At 40.6% G+C, this 21,514-nt stretch overlaps 2 protein-coding genes across 4 annotated transcripts in view; both read right to left on the bottom strand.

Moving 5' to 3' along the window:
• Positions 1-2,360, bottom strand: part of abcd1 (ATP-binding cassette, sub-family D (ALD), member 1) — a 21,400-nt gene extending 19,040 nt beyond the window's left edge. Inside the window, exon 1 of the mRNA XM_046871364.1 lies at positions 684-2,360. Coding sequence (XP_046727320.1) covers positions 684-1,616 — 933 coding nt within the window. The 5' untranslated portion in view covers positions 1,617-2,360. The remainder of the gene's footprint in view (positions 1-683) is intronic.
• An 8,394-nt stretch (positions 2,361-10,754) lies between these two features.
• The window catches only part of ccdc120a (coiled-coil domain containing 120a), a 58,584-nt gene continuing 47,824 nt past the window's right edge, over positions 10,755-21,514 (bottom strand). For all 3 annotated transcript variants that reach the window (XM_046872200.1, XM_046872202.1, XM_046872201.1), the window contains 7 exons: positions 17,291-17,407; positions 17,090-17,216; positions 15,441-15,497; positions 14,476-14,617; positions 13,461-13,562; positions 11,776-12,783; positions 10,755-11,504 (listed from right to left, as the gene is read on the bottom strand). In XM_046872200.1, the coding sequence (XP_046728156.1) occupies positions 11,399-11,504; positions 11,776-12,783; positions 13,461-13,562; positions 14,476-14,617; positions 15,441-15,497; positions 17,090-17,216; positions 17,291-17,407 (1,659 nt within the window). In that variant the 3' untranslated portion in view covers positions 10,755-11,398. The remainder of the gene's footprint in view (positions 11,505-11,775; positions 12,784-13,460; positions 13,563-14,475; positions 14,618-15,440; positions 15,498-17,089; positions 17,217-17,290; positions 17,408-21,514) is intronic.

The raw sequence follows: 21,514 nt of genomic DNA, 5'->3' as shown, positions 1-21,514 counted from the left end.
TCTCTCTCTCTCTCTCCAAATGTTATTCTCTCACTCTCTCTCCAAATGTAGCATCATACTTAACCCCTGAAATAAGAACTGAAAGCCGGGACACTCCAAGCCGACGGTCAGCCGTCAGGGAAAAAGAAGCTGATTGGCTAATTAACTTACATTACAAAAGAAAATCTAATACGAGCAAAATCTAATACGAGCATTACAGCCCTCGAACAAGCGAACATCAAATATACCATTGTTTAGATTCCTTCTTTCCTCCTGAACAGTGCTCTAAAACAAGTCCAAACCTGTTTAGGAGGAAAGAATGAATCTTCAATGTGCGCTTGTTTCAGGGCTCTAAAAAACCCGAATTAGATTTATTTAACATTAAAGAAAGGACTCTCCATTGTCGAGTGCTTTGTAAAAAAGGAGTGAAAGGAAAAGTTGTAAATATATTCCGTGCCATGGGAAAGTTTCCACGATGAAGGAATTTTGTGACATGGTGCATTATTTTGTCTCCCAAAGAAAAAGACGAGGGAACTGCTGTGATATCACTGTTACCATGACAATAAAATAGAATGTGATTATAATTTAATATAAAGTTCGATGTTGGCAACTTGGTCCGTGTATAAAGGAGTAGAACATTTCACCTTGACCTCGGAACCAGAATCCCCCCCAAAAAATAAATGGACCAAAATAAATCGGAATACCTTGTGACCCCCGTAGAAGGCGATCTCCTCCGAGTTGGCAATGATGCGCGAGTGCATGTACCTCAGGTCCCCTTTCCTCTTGGCCTCCTCGGCCACCAGCTTGCCGAAACGTGGCGAGAACGCCCGCAGGATTTTGGCGGTGAGCGCCACCACGATGCCAGCGATCACCGAAGGCCAAGTCGTGTTGGCGCCTTTAGACTGCCCCGTTTTGATCAGCGTGTAGCAGGTCATCACTACGTCCAGGCAGGGCTTGGTCAGGTTGGAGTACAGGTGGGCAACGGAGCCGGCAAACATCACCATGTCCTCGGTCAGCGACTGGTCCGGGTTGGCAAGCCTGCCGTCCATGTTGCTGACCCGGTAATAGGTCTGGTTGCTGAAGTAGAGCTGGTAGGCGTGGCTCACGAGCCTGGTGCGAAAAGCCAGGGATAGCTGACCTTCCAGATACCGGATCATGCTGTTCACGAACGTTGCAGGGATAGCGATCAGCAGCCATTTGGTTAACTCCCACACGAACGCCTGAGGGTCTTTCTTCACGATGGTCTTGACGATTTTGCCGTCCAAGTTGGCCACGTAAATCGACAGGAATGTGCGCGAGATCAGAGCGATCGAGTGGAAACCCAGCAGGCCCAGCTCTTTGCAGAAAAGCCGAGGGAAGAGGATGCCCAGGAGACGCTTTAATCGCAGAAGGAATTCTCGGTTCACAGCCGGAGAGTTTTTCTTCCTCTTCCGCCTCTCTGTGACCTCCAGCGGCTCCCCGTTCGTCTGATGAGCATTCAGCGGGCCTCGCTCGGGATCGCTCCGTCCTTTCAACCTTTCGCAGATGTACGGGTAAAGTCTTTTCACCCCGTACGCCACGACGAGGAGGCAAACCGCTTTCCTCGCAGCTGAAGACCTCCGCAGATGCGAGGGAAGTTTGGAATAGACCCCAGGCATTATTCTTTCGCAGGAGTTTGCCAAGGGGACGCTAGATAACACGTATCTGTGCGGTCTCGCACATATTTCGGGAAAAGAGAGTGAAGCTTTTTAGAAGTCAAACGGGCTGCCAATACACACCTGTGGTGACCTTGTGTTGGTTCCCTGAATGTTCTGGAAACGTTTGTTTTTGGTTGTGGGAAGGTTTAGTATGAGTAAAAACGTTTATAAAGCGTTTATAAAACGTTATATGTTTTTATCCCCCTCCCCCCGTCCTTGAGGTAGCTAAATAAGGGTAAACTATATAAAAAATTCGCACAAACTCGGCTAGTTTAAGATGCTAATAATTAATAGGAACTAGAAAAAAACCGTCAATGAGTAATGAGGTAACTAGCAAGTGATGTAGATAAATATTAAAACCTACTCTTTGCATTTACAGAGTTATTTCACTTTAAAAAATAATTTAAAAAAATCACACTACGAAATTTTACTCACAAGTTCACGAGTGCTAGCTTAAAAAAATCGCATTATCCGGGATTGCAGGAAGTGTGTATGCTAACTAGCTAGCTTGTGCAAGAACCTCGCTCCAGAAGTTTCTTCTCAGTTTCTTTTCTGCTTACATTCGCCTCAAATCCCAATGATCATCTCCCCGAAGAGCGACCTGCACTAATTCTGGTCATAAGGAACCTCTCTGAGATGAGGCTTCCTCCGTGCTGGATAAGTGGAGCTAACTGTGGTGGCCGAATACCAAATTAACCCTCGCTCCCTACTTCAAGCGCACTACTTGTGTTTGAAATCATGGGCGCCGCCTACCGGTTTAGGGCACTTTATATCCGTTTGGGATTTGGCCTTTGTATTTATCTGTACATAGCCTGAGTATCAGACTACGGTCGTGTTGCCCAATAGGAGCTGGAGTATAGAGTTCTGCCTACCAGTACACACACACACACACACACACACAGCTTTAGATTGATAAAGCAACCCGTTACATAACGGAGGTTGTACACCCACATCCATAAGTTTGTGGACACCTGAGCGTGTGAACATTCCACATTTATTCTCCATTTGCTGTTATAATAAACTTTAATCTTCTGTGAAGATGTTCTAGATCAGGGGTCACCAAACTTTTGAAACTGAGAGCTACTTCATGGGTACCGATGAATGTGAAGGGCTACCAGTTTGATACACACAAGTCGAAATAAAGTTCTGAAATAACAAATTTGCTCAATTGACCTTTAATTATATGTTATTATTAATAATTAATGATATTCTTCTATATCTGGTCATCCATGTTGGTGACCCCTGTTCTAGATGTTGGAATGTGCTTGTGAAGTTGAGGTGAGGAGGCCTGGGTGCAGTCAGTGTGGGGTCTTTGGCAGGAGAACTTCCTCTCCAAAGCCACGAAAACCCGGCTTTGTGCGCACGAGCATTGTCAACCTGTGACAAATTTGGGTCTCCTAATTCGATTGAATTGCAAATTCCACGCTCTTATACAATTGTGCTACAATTGACCTTTTTGGCTATAAATTTGAGGAAGGAACCACATATGCGCAAGAAAGAACCACACATGCGCAAGAACCACACATGTGCAAGAACCACATGCACATTACTATTACTATTACTGCATAAATACTATGATTTATTATAACAATAATGTTCCTATGATCATTTTTATCACAAGACTCTTTACTTAATCACCTCAGTTTATAAAAAAAAAGACTCGAATGTGACTCTCAGCTCACTGATCTATTAATAGAATAATATTAATGACTCAAACACTGATTGATTTCTATTACAATGATCACAAGCTCAAAAAATCCTGCAAAAAAATCCTTCAATTGAGGTCACGTGTGTTGTGGTGAGTTCAAGTCTGAAGTTTCTTCATCATTTATTCCTCTCTAAATGTTCTGCTTAATGTTAAACTGATGCTGAACTGTATGATGGTGATCAGTAGATACACAAAGCGCAGATCAAAACAAGTTCAAAACCTGACCCTGATTGGTGACTCGCTGTGTGTTTGAACAGTTACGTTTTTATCCTCATTAATAAAAAGACTGATTTCGCAAAATAAAATATTTGACTTTGAAATGTAGTGAAGTTAAAGTAAAAATCTCCCCAAATGGAAACACTTTCAGTAAAATACAGATACATGAAAAATTACAAAAAGGATTTACATTTAATTTCTTACAGTCCACCACTGCCCCCAACGCCTATCCCTTAACAATAACCCTAATCACTAACCCAAAAATAATCGTAACTCCTTACCCACCCCCACCCAAACCCATACCTAACCTGAACCCAACCCAATCCTAACCCTAATCCCTAACCCATTACCAAAACCCAACCCCACCCCAATCCTAACCTAACTCTAACATAAACGGGCCCAAACCTAACCCTAACCCAACCCTAAAACTAGCACTTAACCCAAACCTATCCCTAATTGTTAACCCTAATTCCGAACAGGTACCAGGCACCATGACCTAACAGGTTTGGGTCTCCCCAAGTTCAAGTAAATAAAAAAAATCCAAGTTGCCACATCCATATACATCCTACTGTGTGCCTCCAGTGGTAACCGTTTGGGGAATAAACACATGCGGCTGGAAAAGTCAGGTGTCAAAAATACCTGTTCTTGTACTGGATGTTTATTAGATACACTAACCACTGTGTAGGTACACATTTATTGGCCCAAGGCCAACAAAACTCGAAGGAGTCGTAGATTATTTGGGTACTGATATATTCATGATAAGTCCATCATCAGCATTACGCAAGAAACGCAGCCGATCTTTATTACGCTTTAAACATATGATTGTACACAACACGCTGATATCTGCTCTAGTTTGCTCTCTAACACAGAACAGGAAACCAACACGCCGAGACGATGCTTTCATTTAGAAAAAAAAGCTTTATTACTCATTAAAAACAAAACTATGTACAATTTCATCATCAGTTTTTTTTTTTCTTCTCCAGGAATATTGCGAACTGCTAAAGGTCACCAGAGGTCACAAAGCGCTGTAGAAGTCTGATACTGTATCTTGACAAGCAGATATTTGCTCGGCGTCCAGAGTTTGTTCCACCGGCGCTATCGGCACTGTAATGATCACCACGAGGGCCTTTTATTCCCGTGGGACTCCACTATACAAGATATTTACATTTTTTTCTAATTTACATTGCTTAGTACTGATTTTTATAACAAACAAACACAAAAGAAAAACTGTAAAACAACCTGCAATATAGAAAAAAACAGAAGCGTGACCAGGGTGTTTCATAACCAAAAACGTGTCAATAACGTGAAATCAGACACCAACGGTTTCATACTGAAAATGTTTATTATCCATTTGAAATAGTTTGCTCCTGGCGAACACCTTTTTTCATCTTTTTTTTATCCCAAGGCCAATGAATGGAGGAGTGAAAAGAGGACTTATAAAAAACTGTTTAGTAAACCGTGGGTCAGCAAAGTAAACATTCAATGACCTTCACGGAGGTCACTTGTGTTGCCATGTATATAGAAAACAACGTTTCATTTTGTATCTGTAGCATATGGAGCCCTTGAGATGACACAATGGTTATTTTATAAATTTATATATATAAGTAATTAATATATTAACGTAATTAATTAATTAATATATTGAAGTAATAAGACAACAATGGTCACAGGGCAATATGAGATAATATAACATGGCCATGAGATAATATTTAAAGGCCCTAAAATACAATCATAATAGTCCCAAAAACATTTTGAGGCCAAAAGATAATTATATTGAGGCAAAGGGATAATGTATTGGGGCCACAAGATAATACATTTGAGCCACAAAATAATTGATCATGGTCATGAGATAATAGATATGGCAATGAGATACCATGTTATAACAAAATGAGACCAAAGGATAATGAATTGAGGCTACAAGCTACAAGTTAAAATTGCAATAATTCGTTGTTTCCAATTAATATTTTAAAGCCCATGAAAGGCCACAATGACCAATGTCGAGGCCAGAAGATGATAGAAGAAGAACATGAGGCCATGCGATAATATCTTGGGGATACAAAAACAATCTTGAAGCCACAAAATGACAATGAGATAACAAGTCAATATGTCAAGTACTGATGCCACAATTTGAAATTTACGAGATCATATTTTGAGTTCAGATTTAAGGCACCCTTTTGACAGAGCATTAGAATATAAACTTCTTGACCATCATTGACCCTAACTTTGGTCTCTAATGGCCACAGAGCAATAATTCATGTCTATAAGGTGTGAATAAATGAATTTTCGTCCACACCTGACTGAAAAATAACCACTGTGTCATTTCCGCGGCTTTCGTAACGGTTGCTACCCATTCAGCCGTGATGTCGGTTTTAAAAACAGGAAGTGGGAGCAGCTAGTTTGGTCCTGAGATGAACATGGCAGCATTTGGCGAAAAAGGTTAGAGCTTCCCAGAAAAAAACGAAGGAGGCTCCTGATTGCTTTAGTAGTAGCATTCGTTAGCATCGTCTTCTACACAAACATGTTCGTTTCACTGCTATTTTCAACACGCCCTCGTCAACTGTCAAATCTAAGCGGAAAAGGAGTGCGATGTTCATTGTCCATGCATAGTATGTACATGCAAATCTGCAGCCAGTGATACTTGTTAGTCAACTGATATGTTGTGTAGATGGAGTGAATATACAGATCAAAATCCGATTCATAGATACAGATATAGATTTAGATACCAACACTGATGGATAGTCGACAGAGGGTGCGTTAAAAACAGCGATAAAACAGTGCAGCTCGTTCATTTCTGAGACCCAGAGGACCATTTCTGTCTCAGTTTAGAGATTTCAAACCAACAGGACAATGGGGACGTGGGTAAGAGGTTAGCAGAGCTGACGATTGAGTACCCGCATGCACTCGAATACGAGAGTTCGTTTATAAAAAAGAGTGATAACACTATCAAAAAACAGAGCACAATACAGTGATTTGGATTAGCCTGCAATCCTGACTTTTTTTCTTTTGTCCAGCCTGAAGTTCAATTTGACCTTGAGAAATTCTGTGAGAAGTACGGAAACACCTAGAGTTTTATGGCTTTTGACAGACACGTGCATGTTCCTTTTGTGTCTATACAAATGTAACGGTATGAAGATTTTTCCTTACCAAACAAATATATCGATTTATTACAGAACTTTGTTTCCATTGAAAAACAATAAAGGACAGCTTTACACGCTTTTAGCATCTAAACAGTCCCTTTCTCAGCTTACATACTTTGGTAGAACTCTCCAGAGATGTTCTTCACAAGCTGAAGATTTTCTTGTTCATCCCCGAGCAGTTTAGTAGGACTCTACGATAGATGACACTCTGCTTCGTCTAATTGTCTTGTCGTTCGGTGAAGTCGGTTCCGATGAGCCGCAGTCCAGACTGAAGTGCATGGTGTTAAAATTTGGATTTATAGCCATGTTGGTTCACATTCCGGACTCCAACACATCCCCAAACCATTAATCTTCTACCTCCATGTGTGTCTGTGGGGGTGAGGGAGTCTGATCACATCTTCACTCCTGTTCTTTTGTCAGAGACAAAAAATGTCCCTCCACAGAACTTTCTTCCACTCGTTCACTGTCCAGTTCTTGAGCATTTTTGTCGTTTACGAGTTTGTTGCAAAGAAACAATGCATGAACATGGACGTGTCTCTTAAAAAACATAAACCACTATGTGTTTCCACACTTTTTACAGGCTCTGTGCACACACGCATGTTGAACTACACTATATGTGGGTTTTTCCATAAGCCAAAAACTATATATGATACTTTTATTTACTTCTTATTGCTGCTAGGCACGATGGCTGACGGTGAATCACATTGTGAAGTTCCAGTGTCATAAGAAATATCCAGGCAAACTATTAAACATAGGGTTGCAAAGGGGCGATACATTTCCAGAAACTTTCCATGGGAATTATGGAAATATTCCAAGTTGGAAACAGGATTTTATGGGAATTCATAAAAAAATGGAGGAGTATATGAACTGTATCATATACAAACATAAAGGTAATAATTTTTTCATAAACTGACATGCAAGCAAACTAATTTTTTTTTTTTTTTTTTACATTTTTTACTTTGATTTATAGTAGAATTTTGTTGCACAACAGCTTACACAAAGCAGAAGGAAGTTTTTTGTAAAAAATGATAGATTTATGCAGCATTTATGGACATTTTTTACATTATTTTGTGTGCAGGATCCAAGAAATGATCACATGGAGGAAATGCACAGTGGTTGATGGATGTGCAGGTAGAAATTCAACTGAAATTGCATTAAATCTGGTTGTTTTAACAAAAATTATCCTACCAGATTTTTCTTTCAATTACATTTAAGTTCCTTGCTAAAGAATAACCTGCAAAAAAAAACAACGTTTAATTGCCAGTTTTACTCCCATTAATTCCCATAGAAAGTTTCCAGTCTTGAAAATTCCCAGAATTTTGCAACCTTTATTACACTGGTTTGGCATATATATATATATACACACAGTCATCCCTTGATTTATAGTAGTCCCACTTTATCGCGATTTTCAATTTGGCACGTAAATATTTTGTTTCGCGAATGGTCCCGATTTGGGTCCATCATCAGAAACGAGTAACCTTACAAGAAACTGTAAGCTTCCGCTTATTTATTGGTTGTTGTGTTCTCTGACGTAAAAAAGGGCGGAGTTAAAGAACGCACTGAGGTGCTTCTTTAACTCCGCCCCATTTTAAAGTGATAAGAAACTTCAACCAATAAACAAGCAGAGAAACTATGCATAGGCTACGCTACAGTACTCACTATTAATGTGATATTTCTACAAATTTACACAAAATTCATCTCGCTATATTCTTGCAAATGTTTTCTGTGTGTGTTTGAAAAATGTGGGGAGGATGATTTATAGCTTAAACAATAAAAAAAAAAATTTTCATTGTTGGGGTGGCTTTTCGCTTATTGCGGAAATTAGTTTTTTGTGGTCGGTTTTAGCATGTAGCTACCGCAATAAATGGGGGACGACTGTATGTATATATATATATATGTATCCAATAACTCCATCTTTTCTATAATGTTCTTTTGGGATCATGCTGCATTTCTGATTCTAAAACACCGAAAAATTGTACCCCTTTCAAGATATACGAAAGTCTTTCAGCTTTCAGTTCAAGGGGGTCGGTAGTATTAAATAAACCAGTGTATACACATTCTGTATTTTCCCATTTAATCTCTCAATCATTTTTAATGCTGTGTTACGGATTTGTGTGAAAAATACGAGTCCAAACTCTCTGTAAATCTACAGTTTGGGATTTTGAAATAAATCAGCCCCAGCCTACAATCCAAGTGCCTGATTTACTTTGACCAATCCAAACAAATCCCAAACTATACACCTTAAATAATGTGAAAAATGACATTTCTGGTCAAATGACAGGGCGGGGATTAGTCCTGCTAGCCCATTTTATTCCAGCCGCCCCAGGAAGTCTCATATACTGGTACACTTTATTGACAAAAAAGTTTGCATACACTCGGTCATACGTACGGTATGTGTTTATTTGAGCATCACATCCCACATTTTCTCCACTCTTCTGAGAAGATGTTCCACTAGATTTTGGAGTGTGCATGTGGACATTTGTGTTCATCAGCCACAAGTGTGTTAGTAAAGTCAGGTACTGATTTTGAGACCTGGGTGCAGTTAGTGTTCACATTAATCACAAAGGTGTTCAGTAGAGTTGAGATCAGAGCTTTATAGCAGGAGATCTTCCACTCCAAACCAGTGCTCGAATTGAGTCGTCTTATGGGGGGTCCCCAGTTGTTGGGGTGGGGGGGTCTTTCTGTCAGATTCAGCTATTTACACTGTAACACAAAACATTGTGAAAGTGTTTAAGGGCCTATTTTATTAGTTAAAGACATTAAAAGGATGGCAAAGTATCAGGCTTTCAGGGAAAGTTGTCCGTTTTCTCTTCCCAAATATGCCGGTTTTTAGATTTGGGGGTGTTTGCATTTTGAAGAAACATGACAACTATTAAAATTAACATGATAATGATGTATGAATGATTGTAAATAATTAATTCATGAAATTTACCATATCCTAACTGCTTGAATTTGAATCAATGCTTAATTCATATATTTTTTACCTAAATAATTGTGGGGACCCCCTAAGTATATTTTTTACTTGTCATGGGGGTCTCTAATGCTTTATGGGGGGGTCCCGGATCCCCCCAACCCCCCCATCAATTGTTTCAAAATATGTAAAGCAGTGGTCCCCGGCACCAGTCCGTGGGTCAATTGGTACCGGGCTGCACAGAAAGAATACATAACTTACATTATTTCTGTTTTTTAATCATCTGATCCTGAAGTTTTATTTTGGAAAGTTCCCAGTTTCTCTCCACCACATCTGTCTATGACTCACTCTTGATGCATGTCATGATGCCTCGGCCACATGTCTTACCTCCATCTGCTACCTTCTTAAAGGGGCTCCGGCCGCTAACATATAATACATTACCGCTAAATTTAAACCCCCAAGTGAGCAAAATAAACAAAAAACGACACAGTGGATTCACGTTGAATATAATATTTAGAAAATATAAGACCTCCTCACCTCACCAACATCAGTACCTGACTTCATAACTGTGTCTAAATAAGCACAAATCTCCACAAAATCTAGTGGAACATCTTCCCAGAAGAGTGGAGGGAATTTTAAGAGTAAGATGAAATGTGGAATGGGATGTTTACAAAAATGTAAAGCACATACCAATCTTATGCTCAGGTTTCCACAAACCTTCGTGCGTATATTGTGCTTAACTTTAGAGTGAAAAGAAACTCGTCTCGATGCATCCATTATTACGCTAAGCAGCTGAATCGCATGATAATGAAGCCGAAGCAGAATGACCTCGGTATAGACTCATTTGCATGTGTGAATACTGAACACAAATGAGCAACAGTCAAATTTAGTCTCTCTCACACACACACACACACACACACACACACACACACACACATCAGACATTTTGCATACACTAAACAGTATGTATATTTTGTATCTAACAAAAAAAATACCCGATTCGTTGTGTCTCAACACACAAAACACAAAACACACACACACACACACACACACACACACACACACACACACACACGGTTCACCCCCTTAACTCACTTTAGCAGCTTTTACTTTAAAATAAGTAAAAGTTCAGAATTGAAAATTGGTTTAATACTTAAGAAATCCATATCCATACAAATCGTATTTTTTTTCACGATTTGGTTGAACGATTTTTGTTAGAAAATGGAAACAATCACATATCAAAGTCCACCCATTTGTTTTCTTTCCCCTTAGTCATCTCGATTATGATTTGCATAGGATTCTTTTTTTGTAAAGATTGATTAGAAAAGATCCTGACCCCCTATTTTTTCATTAAAAAAAGAGGTCATCTGAGTTGCTATATAGAGAAAGACCTGAAAATCCAATACTGATTTCACTAGATGATAAATACAGAATATCGGAGCGATTACAGAGCGAATAACAGAGACGTGATTCATGATTTGAAGACGATGTGCTACCTCAGGAAGAGTCGCCCGGCTCGGGTCTTCTCCGTGATCGTACTTAAAAAAAAAAACGTGTTAAAACGGCTGAACAAAATGATTCGAAACGTGTTTTCGTTGTCCGTCTGGGTTCTTTTTTCCGACTCCAAAGTGTAATGTTGTGAGAGCGGGAACGTGTGGTAAAGTTCTAGGAATCTGTTGTTTGTAAAACGAGTCCGTTCTCATTGCGCCGCTTTTCTGCGCCCAGTGTTTATACACACTTCTGTGTGTGTGTGTGTGTGTGTGTGTGTTTGCTAGACGAGTGTGCCTGGGCTTGGTCTGTCATTATTCGTCTCCTTCAAAGCCAGGTCCTCCATTTTGGAAGAGAAGGTGTCTTGGTACGAAGACAAATCCGCAGACCTGCGACAAAAAGGAGGACAAAAACACTGTCATGCAGGAGCAGGTTTGGGTCTCCTGGATTACGGAAACATTTAATTCAGGTATGGCTGGAAAAGTCAGATGTTCCGATACTTTTTTCCTAAATCAGATTCCTAAAATCTGATAGATATTATGTAGTACAGAAAAAGCTAGAAGAATAGTGATACCGTACAATATTTTGCCATAGCAACAACATCAACAACAACAAAAAACGTGATATGTCACAATGGCGTAAAAAAAAACGAAGGCTCACCGTAACGGATGTCCGTGGAACGTAGCAGACTGGGACATGTGTGTGTACGGCGTGTCTCCCTGAAACGACTGGGCCTGTTGTTTAAGTGGTGGGTGTATAGGGTGCAGCGAGGCTGTGGTTCGCCTGCGCTGAGATGGCGCCCCCTCCTGGCTTTTCCCCGTGCACGTTCCTGGCTGCCCCAGCGCATTGCGTAGGTACCAGTCTCTCAGCCCTTCGAGCGCCAGGGCTTTGTGCAGGTGGCGTGTAGGTTCGTCCTGCGGTCCGGAGCCCGAAGACAACTCGGTGTTGTAGTTTGGGGGTCTTTGCCGTGGCTGCAAGTGTCCCATCGCGTTGTGTCCGTTAGCTACAGGGATCTCCGTGTAGCCTTGCTGCACGGGAATAAAAGGCCCGCAGGATTTGGTTCGGCTCACCTTGACCCGCCGAGGTTCGCCCGGTTTTCCCCGTAGCATCAGTGGGCTGTAAGCTGGTGGTCCTGAGCTCAGAATCACACCCTGAGATGAGGAGAATCCATTCATGTAAGGTGGAGGGGGTATTGAGGGCACTTCGTGCCAGGCCCGTGCTTTTATACTGTTGTGAGCCTGTAGCCTCTGCTGCTGCTGTTGCTGCTGCTGCTGTTGTTGCTGTGCCATCTGCTGCATCTTCTGCTGCTTCCCCCACACATAGTCCAGCAGGACATCACTGTAGCCTCCGCCGGAGCTGCTCGTACCACGGCCACCCGACACGGAGCGGACGCGGGTCAACTCGCCGTGTCCGTTCGTCTGCTTCAAACGGCCGTCCAGCAGCGCCTCCGAGCTCTTATGAGACCCGTTTCGAGTCATAGGACCCGATAGCTGACTTTCGTCCACACAGCGGTCCAGGAGCGCGTCGGAGCTGTTACTGCGTCGTGTCTGAGCGCTGTACGAGCTCCCCAAGTGCCCAGAGGATAAAGTGTCCTGAGATGGAACAGGCAGCATTTCGGGATTCTCAGATCGCTGCTTCAACGCCGAGGTGCTGCTGGACGATTCAGACCTGTGAAAAAAATGTGACAATTAATCAGCCATATAAACGTTGTGTGGGATTATACACACTCCCTGTGCTGCTGAACACGGTAGTGAGACTGACGAGGCCAAATAAAACGTAATACACAACCGAGAGTTTTACAAAATAGGTTGTTTGTATATTAGATTAAATATTATAATAAATGGGATTTTTTTGTGTACATACTGAATGCACAAACAAACTTGGAATGAAAAACCCATTTATTATAATATTCATATAATCTTATATTAAAGTAACCTATTTTGAAAGTTAAGGGCCTTGCTCAGGGGCCCGATAGTTGCAACTTGGTGCTGCTGGGATTTGAACTCATAACCTTTCAAATTACCTACTTCTTCCCCTGTTTGTGTGTGTGTGTATTTGTGTAGATTGATAAGATAGATAGATAGATAGATAGATAGATAGATAGATAGATAGATAGATAGATAGATAGATAGATAGATAGATAGATAGATAGATAGATAGATAGATAGATTGAGGTTAAGGGCCTTGTTTGGGGTCCAGGTTTGGAAGCTTGGTGTGGCTGTGATTTAAACTCACAATCTTCGTATCCGATGAGACATAAGAAATACTGTAAACATAAATAAATAAATAAATAAATGTGTGTGTGTGTGTGTGTGTGTGTGTGTGTGTGTGTGTGTGGTACGGACCTGATATGCACACCAATCGGCCCATTTCGGGTCAACTGGGGTGTTGCCGGGACGCTCCGGCCCTCCAGATTGGATATGCTCCGAGGGAGAGAGCGGTTCGGGCTGGAAAAGCAAGGAGACGTGTTACGACGTAAAAATGGTGAGTAAACACAAAAAAAGTGAATGGAATATCCATGTTGCCGCTGTAGAATCCGCATTTAATTACAGCACTAATTACAGCACTAATTACAGCCGCTGGGGGCGGAGCGCTAAGAACGTACATGCTAATAAACGTGTTTACCGTGTAATTACCATATAATTAACATATACATTAACATACTGTACAGTCTGCACTGTAAAAAATATAGCACATAGCCCGAGGGCTTAAGGTGTGTGTGATTTGGTGTGTGTGTGTGTGTGTGTGTGTGTGTGTGTGTGTGTGTGTGTTTCTGTTTATCTGGAGGCTCAATATAAAAATTGCAATACTTATAAATTAAGAAAGAACACTTAAAATAATCAAATAATCAAATAAAATAATCATCAGTGCATTCGCAATACAAATAAATGAGGAAGAATTACTTAATATAATCACAAATGCATTCGGATAATGCTTAAAATGATAAACAAATGCGTTCGCAATACGAAATAAAAATGAAATAACACTTTCAAATAAGAAACTGCATTTGCGATACTTCAAAAATGATAAAATTATACTTAAAAAAATAATAAAAAATGCACTCACTGTACTAAAAAGAATAATGTAGTAATACTTAAAATAATAATAAAAAAATGCATTGGGAAGCATTTTGTGAACTAATACTTAAAATACGACTAAATGTATTTGCGATAATTAAAAAAAAAAAAGAAACAATACTCAAATAACAAAAATGCATTTGTAATATAAAAACAAAAATCCATATTTTACAAAAAAAGAAAAAAGTAAATTACATTTGGTGGCTGAGGTTAAGATGAAGGTTTGGAGTAGCAGGATATTAACTGGCAACCTTAACCGAGTATGTGTCCGATCGGTGCATACCTTGCTGAGCTGGACACCGAGTTGCGTCTGGCTTTCATCTCGTAGTAGATCTCCACGGGGGAGAGTTTCCGACAGAACCTGCTGTCTGGGCTCCCCGGGACCAGTCGGTGCTGAGAAGGAGACGGACCATCAGAGACGTCCTCTAAAGAGCGCAAGAGGAAGATTGGAGAGAAAAAGATCAGTGATTTGAAGTAATGACTGTAAACGTTTGGGTTCCTTCCATCTATCATTTCCCTCATCCTCCCCAAACATCACAGGGTCAACAGTTTTTCATCCATGTGCTGTTTACGGGGGGAGAAACGCCAATTTGTACAAAACTTAAAACCCGTAATTTTATCCGAACCACAGCTAGAATTACTGACAATTCTGTCGATTTTATCCAAAAGTGGGTCCAAAACCCCCCAAAGAATCAAAGCTGAAGATGCTGACAGGAATGTACACTATACAGACTAAAGTTTGTGGACACCTGAGTATAATATTGTGCTTTCTGAACATCCACATTTGCACTTTTCTGAGATGATGAGATGTTCCACTAGATTTTGTTTTGCGCTTGTGGAGATTCGTGAAGATTCATTCAGACACAAAAGTGTTAAAATCGCAAACGTTAACGCAAAATTTGCGTTTGGGTTTTGTCACAATTTATGCGTCCACATGAGGAAAACGCAATTGCAACCACAATTTTGCGATTCCTATCGAACATTGTCTGGAAATATCCTTCTATACAGAATTCTTGATAAGTTGGTCTGTATAAAAGGAATAAAATTTTTTTATTGTAAAATATTTACCTCAGGAATAAACAGGAATTCGATTGTGTATCTTTGCTATAATAGAGCACCCCCTAGTGTTGTATTCCCTACACAACATGCAGGTTACTAACAAATACACACTTGTTTGCGCAATCCAACTAATCAATCCGGTGCCGAGTCCAAAACCCAGCTGAAATCTGACCCACGGCTGAAGCTTACCGTTCTCCTGGCTGGTGGAATTGGACGTGGAGCTGCTCTCTGACCTCACGGTGTTCTCTGCAAACACACACACAAACACACACACATCATGTTCATGTCCACACTATATGATCAAATGTTTGTGGACATCTGTGCATTATATTGGTATGTGCTTCTTTGTATGTACCTCAACTCTTCTGGGAAGATGTTCCACTTTTGGAGTGTGTGTGTGTGTGTGTGTGTGTGAAGATATGTGCTCATTCGCCAATATGCAAAGTTGGGTACTGATGTAGTGTGTGTGGTGTCAGTGTGCATCTGAGTTCATGTGTAGGTGTATTGTGAGTTTCAATTCGAGTGTGTGTGTGTGTATATGTTTGCGTGTATGTAGCATCTCACAAAAGTAAGTGCACCCCTCAAAATTTCAGCAACCATTTCAGTATCTTCGCAACGATAGAAATGAAACTTGGATATATTTTAGTCAGTGTGCGGTTTGTGTAGCAGTACAGATTTACTGTCCTCTAAAAATAACTCACCATACAGCCATTATTGTCTAAATTGTGGTTAACAAAGGTAAGTGGTTGCTCACTATTCTGAGACACTGTAAGCGTATATGTTTGTGTGTGTGTGTTCCACATTAATAATGAAAGGAAGCCACCCAGTTGCCCAGAGCTTCCCCTGCTCCTGGTGATATCTCTCTTATCTGAGGTGACTTTTTCCCCAGACTCCGTACAGTAAGTAGATCTACTCCCACGCTCTATAGGAACCTCTGCCTGTGAGGCTACAGAGGTATGATACATATTTAACCTGAGTTGCGAGCCTTGCTGACACACACACACACACACACAAATCTCTGTACACTCAGATGCTTCATTCTCAGTATCACACTGTTCTCAGGGCAGTCCTGCAGCATGTAAACCGCCCAGCGACTCCGCAGCAGTGTTTACGAGCTTCAAAAAGGTCAAAGGCAACAATGGATCTTGGAGCGCTACGTTATCACACACCGGGGTTCCTGTTATGCTTCTTATAAATTCCTCCTTAATCCCACATTGTTCACAAGGAGGACGGAGTGATAACGTTTATTAAAACGTCCGTAAGCCCGGAACGTTCTTACATAACCCTTCTGACCGAATATGGTTCAAACCCTTTTCACTATACGGCAAAAGTATCGGGACACCTGCCTTTTCCAGCAATGTGCAAACTGTTCCCACAAAGTTGGAGGCACACAATTTTAGAGACCCAAACCTGCTCTAGCATGACAATGGGTTGGAATGAAGATCTCCTGCTTTAGAGCTCGGACCCCAACCCTATTGAACATGAATGAATTCTTCACACTGACAGGCCTCTAAAAGTAAAGCGCATTTATTAATAATTATATAAAAATAAATCGTTTTTATAACAGTGCAAATGTGTTCAAAACAAATGTGATTTTTTTTAACCAACGCAGTTGTAAAATTAGCATCACGTCGTTAACTTTCATTCCGATGCGCCGCTGCGAATCAGTGAATCTTAATGTTTAAATGGGAACGTTTACTGTGATTTTCGATTTATGATTTATAGGAGTCTCAGGTAATGTTTTGGGTTTTGGACAACATTAAATGTAGACAGAAATGGACAAAAAGCATTCTAATTATTTTATATTCTATAACAGCAAGAGCAGGACTTTCTTGTACCTGTGTGACATCCCCTGTGAACCGTCGTCCTCTTTCCGTGTACCAGCTGTTGCTCCGCCTCGGTGTGCCTGCGGAGGGTGCCGCTGAACAGAGTCTTTTTCGTTTTGCGCTGATTCGCGTCTTCCTCCTACGGACAACGCTGATTAAAGAAAAGCGCACGAGAATACAGGCAAAAAAAAACATCCTGAAAAGCGCACACACCTCGATTTTTAAATTGTTCTTGGAGCCGGAGCGAGCCGGACCGACTCTCCTCCGCACATGAGGAGGATTTTCTCCTGCTTCCAAAGGAAACTCGCCGGGAAGTTCTCCAGTCAGTTCCTGCAATATCAGACAATATTACACATTTTCAGGAGATAATTTCCCGAAAACCAAACCATGGCTAGTTTGGATCGTAACTGCCGATAACCGATTAATCAACCGGCAGTTTTTAAAATGGATGCTGGATTAAGAAAAAAATAAATCCTAACACTCCATGTAAAATAATACTAAACTTTATCACATTAGAATCATGAAAAGGTGCTAAATTTAATAAACATGAATATATTAATTATTCATTATTAAGGCATGCATTCAAATTGAAACAAAAAGTAACACTCCGTGTTAGTTATACGCCTCCAGAGGCCGCTCTTGTAATGACAGAAGCAACCCGGAAAAACTATCAGTATGGATTTTTGCCAATAGTTCCAGCAATGAACTATAAACCTCTAATGCTTATATAAAATATGAATATACATACCCAAATTTCTAAAAATCTGCTTCGAATTCTACACTTTATAGACAAAAGTATTGGGACACCCGACTCTTCTATATGTCATGTGTGGTTCTTCTCCGAACTGTCACAAAGTTAGAGGCACACAATTGTGTAGGATGTCTTTGAATGCTTTAGCACGGAATTGTCTTTTGAACTAGGAGACCCAAACCTGTTCCAGCGTGCATGGCAATGCTCCTGTACACAAAGCTGCATAAAGATATGCCTTCTATTTACTAGAGTGGAAGATCTTCTACTACAGAGCTTTAGAACGCTGAATGAATCTCCATAAATCTCTACAACCACACTGCAAAATCTAGTGGAACATCTTCCCAGAAGCGTTGAGCTTATTATAACAGCAAAAAAAGATTAAATGGAGAATGGGATGTTCAAAAAGCCCTTACGGTCAGGTGTCCAGGTTTGTTGAAAGCTGTTTGTTGAAGATTTTATTTGTGATTCTTTATTACAGCAGGAATGGAAAATATGAATCATGAAATCATTATCTAGAGCACTGGGAAAGGCAGAAGCTTCCAAAGTCTGGTTGCCCAATAACAAAAAAAAAACCAGTTACTGCCATAAAATAGCATATGACATGATACACATTAGCTAGTTAAGCGCAACAAACAAGCAAAAAGTCCCCAAATTATTGCCTAGTATTTCAGCAATTTAGTGTTTTTTCCTCCTTTGCACACAGCTGTAGTGTTACAGTATATATCAGCAGTGCACCCGGCACTTTGGTTTTGTTCGATTCTGAAAAGATCCGACTGTCTTCCGTGAGCGATAATTAATCCCCTTAATAATAATCCCCAAACCGTTAGGCTTAGAAGTAGCTCACGCTATTGTCAGAGCACTTATTGTTACAGCACTTAAAGCGCATTACGCCCTGCAGCTTATTTAAATACGACTACATACCGCAAGAAAACATTTGCTCTGCAAAAAGTCTATAAAGGATCACCTGCTTTGTGTTTCCTCCCTGTTTAACCTGTTTGTCTGCCAGGAACGTATGAAGAAAAATGGGCCAGGAAATAAAATTGGCTTGACTTATTTACCCGGGCTACTCGGTGTCCGGTCACTATCATGAAGCGGGATCACTACACAACTATACAACTTCACATGAAAGTCATTTGAGATCACTGAGTTGGCTGAGTTTGGCATGTACGAGGAGGTTTTAAAGAGTTTCGAGACTAATGTTGTCAACCTGTGCTGTTCTGATCACCTGCTTTACCACGTCTGCGATTTCGTCACGGACAGCAAGTTAGAACAAAGAGCAAACCTGAAAGTCTGCGTGAAACTGGGCACATCTGCAACAGAGACGTTTAACATAATGTAGGCAGGTTGATCGAGGTGTCGGAAGACGGTGAGAGATGAGGAACATTCCCCCCAGACCCACCCCCAAAAATTTCGATATCATTAGGCAACTCGTACATGATGATCGTCGGCAAACAATCCACATGATCTCACTTCCGTACCCACCCCTCTCGCCAGTATTGGCTCCTGCGAAATTCGACCTTTACCCGAAGATGAAGATCCAGATCGTCGTTAAAGGAGTTTGACAAATCTTTCGAAAAGAAGACTCCCAGGGCCTATTTTGAAGGTGCTGTAAGATAGAAACTTTTAAATACCACCTGCTAGTCCCCATTTGCCCTTATAATAAGCTCCACTCTTCTGGGAAAGACTTTCCATTAGATTTTCCATTAGAAGTTTCGAATATGTGTTCGTTCAGATAAAAGGTCATGTAGTGCTGTAGGTGAGAAGGTGAGGAGGCCTGGGGTGCAGTCAGCGTTCAGATCAGAGCTCTATAGCAGGTGATCTTCCATTCCAAATCATGAAAAACTGGGTTTGGGTCTCCTAGTTCAAGCAAAGGGAAAATGTCTTGCTACAACATCCAAAGACCTTCTATACAATTGTGTGCCTCCAAAGTCTGTGGGAACAGTTTGAAAATAGATCCACACATTCCTGAAAAAAAAAAGCTCGGTGTCCCAATACTTCCAACAGTGATGAAACGGTTTCGAGTCCTGCAAAGACTTTCTTTAGCACCTTGAGTCTGTATTGAATAAGTGTGGAGAACAAGTTTCAGGAACTGTTTCCTCCTTAGAGACACAAATGGGGTTGAGCAAAACTGAGACGAGAGATGAAACAGGATGTCTAATCATGGGACATCTTAAGTTTTTACACATAGGGGTTAGCATAGCTTAGTCGTTATTTCATTGGGCTTCTGATTGGAAGGTCGTGAGTTCAACTCCCAGCAAGTCCTATTAACCTATTTAGCAAAGGTGTCCGTTAAAGGTTGTAGATGGAATTGGAAAATGACGCACTCGGCCCTAATTCAGATTAGCAAGTCATCACTGAAGAACTGGATTAGGCCTGGGGGCAAATATTGACGGAAAAGATCACGGGTGGGACACGCACGTCTACTAGGTCCTGTAGACATAGTGCTAACCTAAAAAACAACAAACATGTAAACGGCTCCGTTTTGCATTTATATTAACTTCAGTTAGATTAATTTTTATTTGTTTAACACTTTTAACAATGGACATTGTCTCAAAAGAGCTTTACAGAGATACAGTGCTTATAAAGTTGTTGTAAAAGTATGTATACATTTAGGGCCTATATACAGTATATATATACAAATATGTATACGTTTGTTTTTTTTTATAAAGTAAATTCCTTATTAAGTGACTAATTGGCTGTGTTTGAAATTGTTTAAAAAAAGGTTCCTTTGAAGATTTCTTTATTGTGTGATAGGAATCGCCTTGACGAAATTTACAACCCGAATCCAAGCTTCTGTAAATATACGCTATGTTGCCGAAAGTTTGCAGACACCTGGTCATCAGAACGGTATGTGCTTTTTGAGCATCACATACCACATTTAGTCCTTATTTGCTTTATAATTCCTTCCACTCTTTTCAGTAGATGTTCCACTTGAGTTTGGGTGTGCTTGTGGACATTTGTGTTTATCAGCCACATGGGTGTTAGTAAAGTCAGATAGTGACGTAGGTGAGAAGGTGAGAAGGTGAGAGGGCCTGGGGTGCAGTCCGTGTTTACATTCATCCCAAAGGTGTTCAATAGAGTTGGAGCTCTACAGCAGAAGATCTTCCACATCTTTCCAAACCATTGAGACCATATCTTCATGAAGATCGCTTTGTGCCACGCTGGAACAAGTATGGGTTTTTTAAGTTCGAGTGAACACAAATTTTATTAAGACAATTGTGTGCCTCCGGCTTTGTGGCAAAAGTTTTTAGAAGAACCAACATATGGCAGGAAAGGTCAGGTGTCCCCAATACAGCACAGTGAAATTCTTAATTCAGATAAATCAGCTTGTAAGGAATCCGAGGTCAGAGCGCAAGGTTTGACATAATACAGCATCCCCAGAGTAAAGAGGGTTACGGGGCCTTGCTTAAGGGCCCAAAAAATGGAAGCTTTGGTGATACTGGGGTTTGAATTGCAACATTTCCGACCACCTCATTTATAATAACCTCCACTGTTCTGAGAAGATGAGATGTTCCACTACATTGGGCAGATTTGTTGCTCGTGTGGAAATAAATCAGGTGCACTGATACTTTTGTTCACATTTATGGCATTAGGTGGACGTTTTTTCTTTTGTTTGTTTTTTTAATGTAGAGCGACTTATATTTTTCATTCATATAACTGAGCAGCGATGGGGTGAAGGGCCTTAA

Source organism: Silurus meridionalis, chromosome 17, assembly GCF_014805685.1.
Source record: "Silurus meridionalis isolate SWU-2019-XX chromosome 17, ASM1480568v1, whole genome shotgun sequence".
Classification (NCBI taxonomy): domain Eukaryota; kingdom Metazoa; phylum Chordata; class Actinopteri; order Siluriformes; family Siluridae; genus Silurus; species Silurus meridionalis.
Note: the sequence above shows the minus strand (reverse complement) of the source record. Positions and strands in the feature narration are given on the sequence as shown.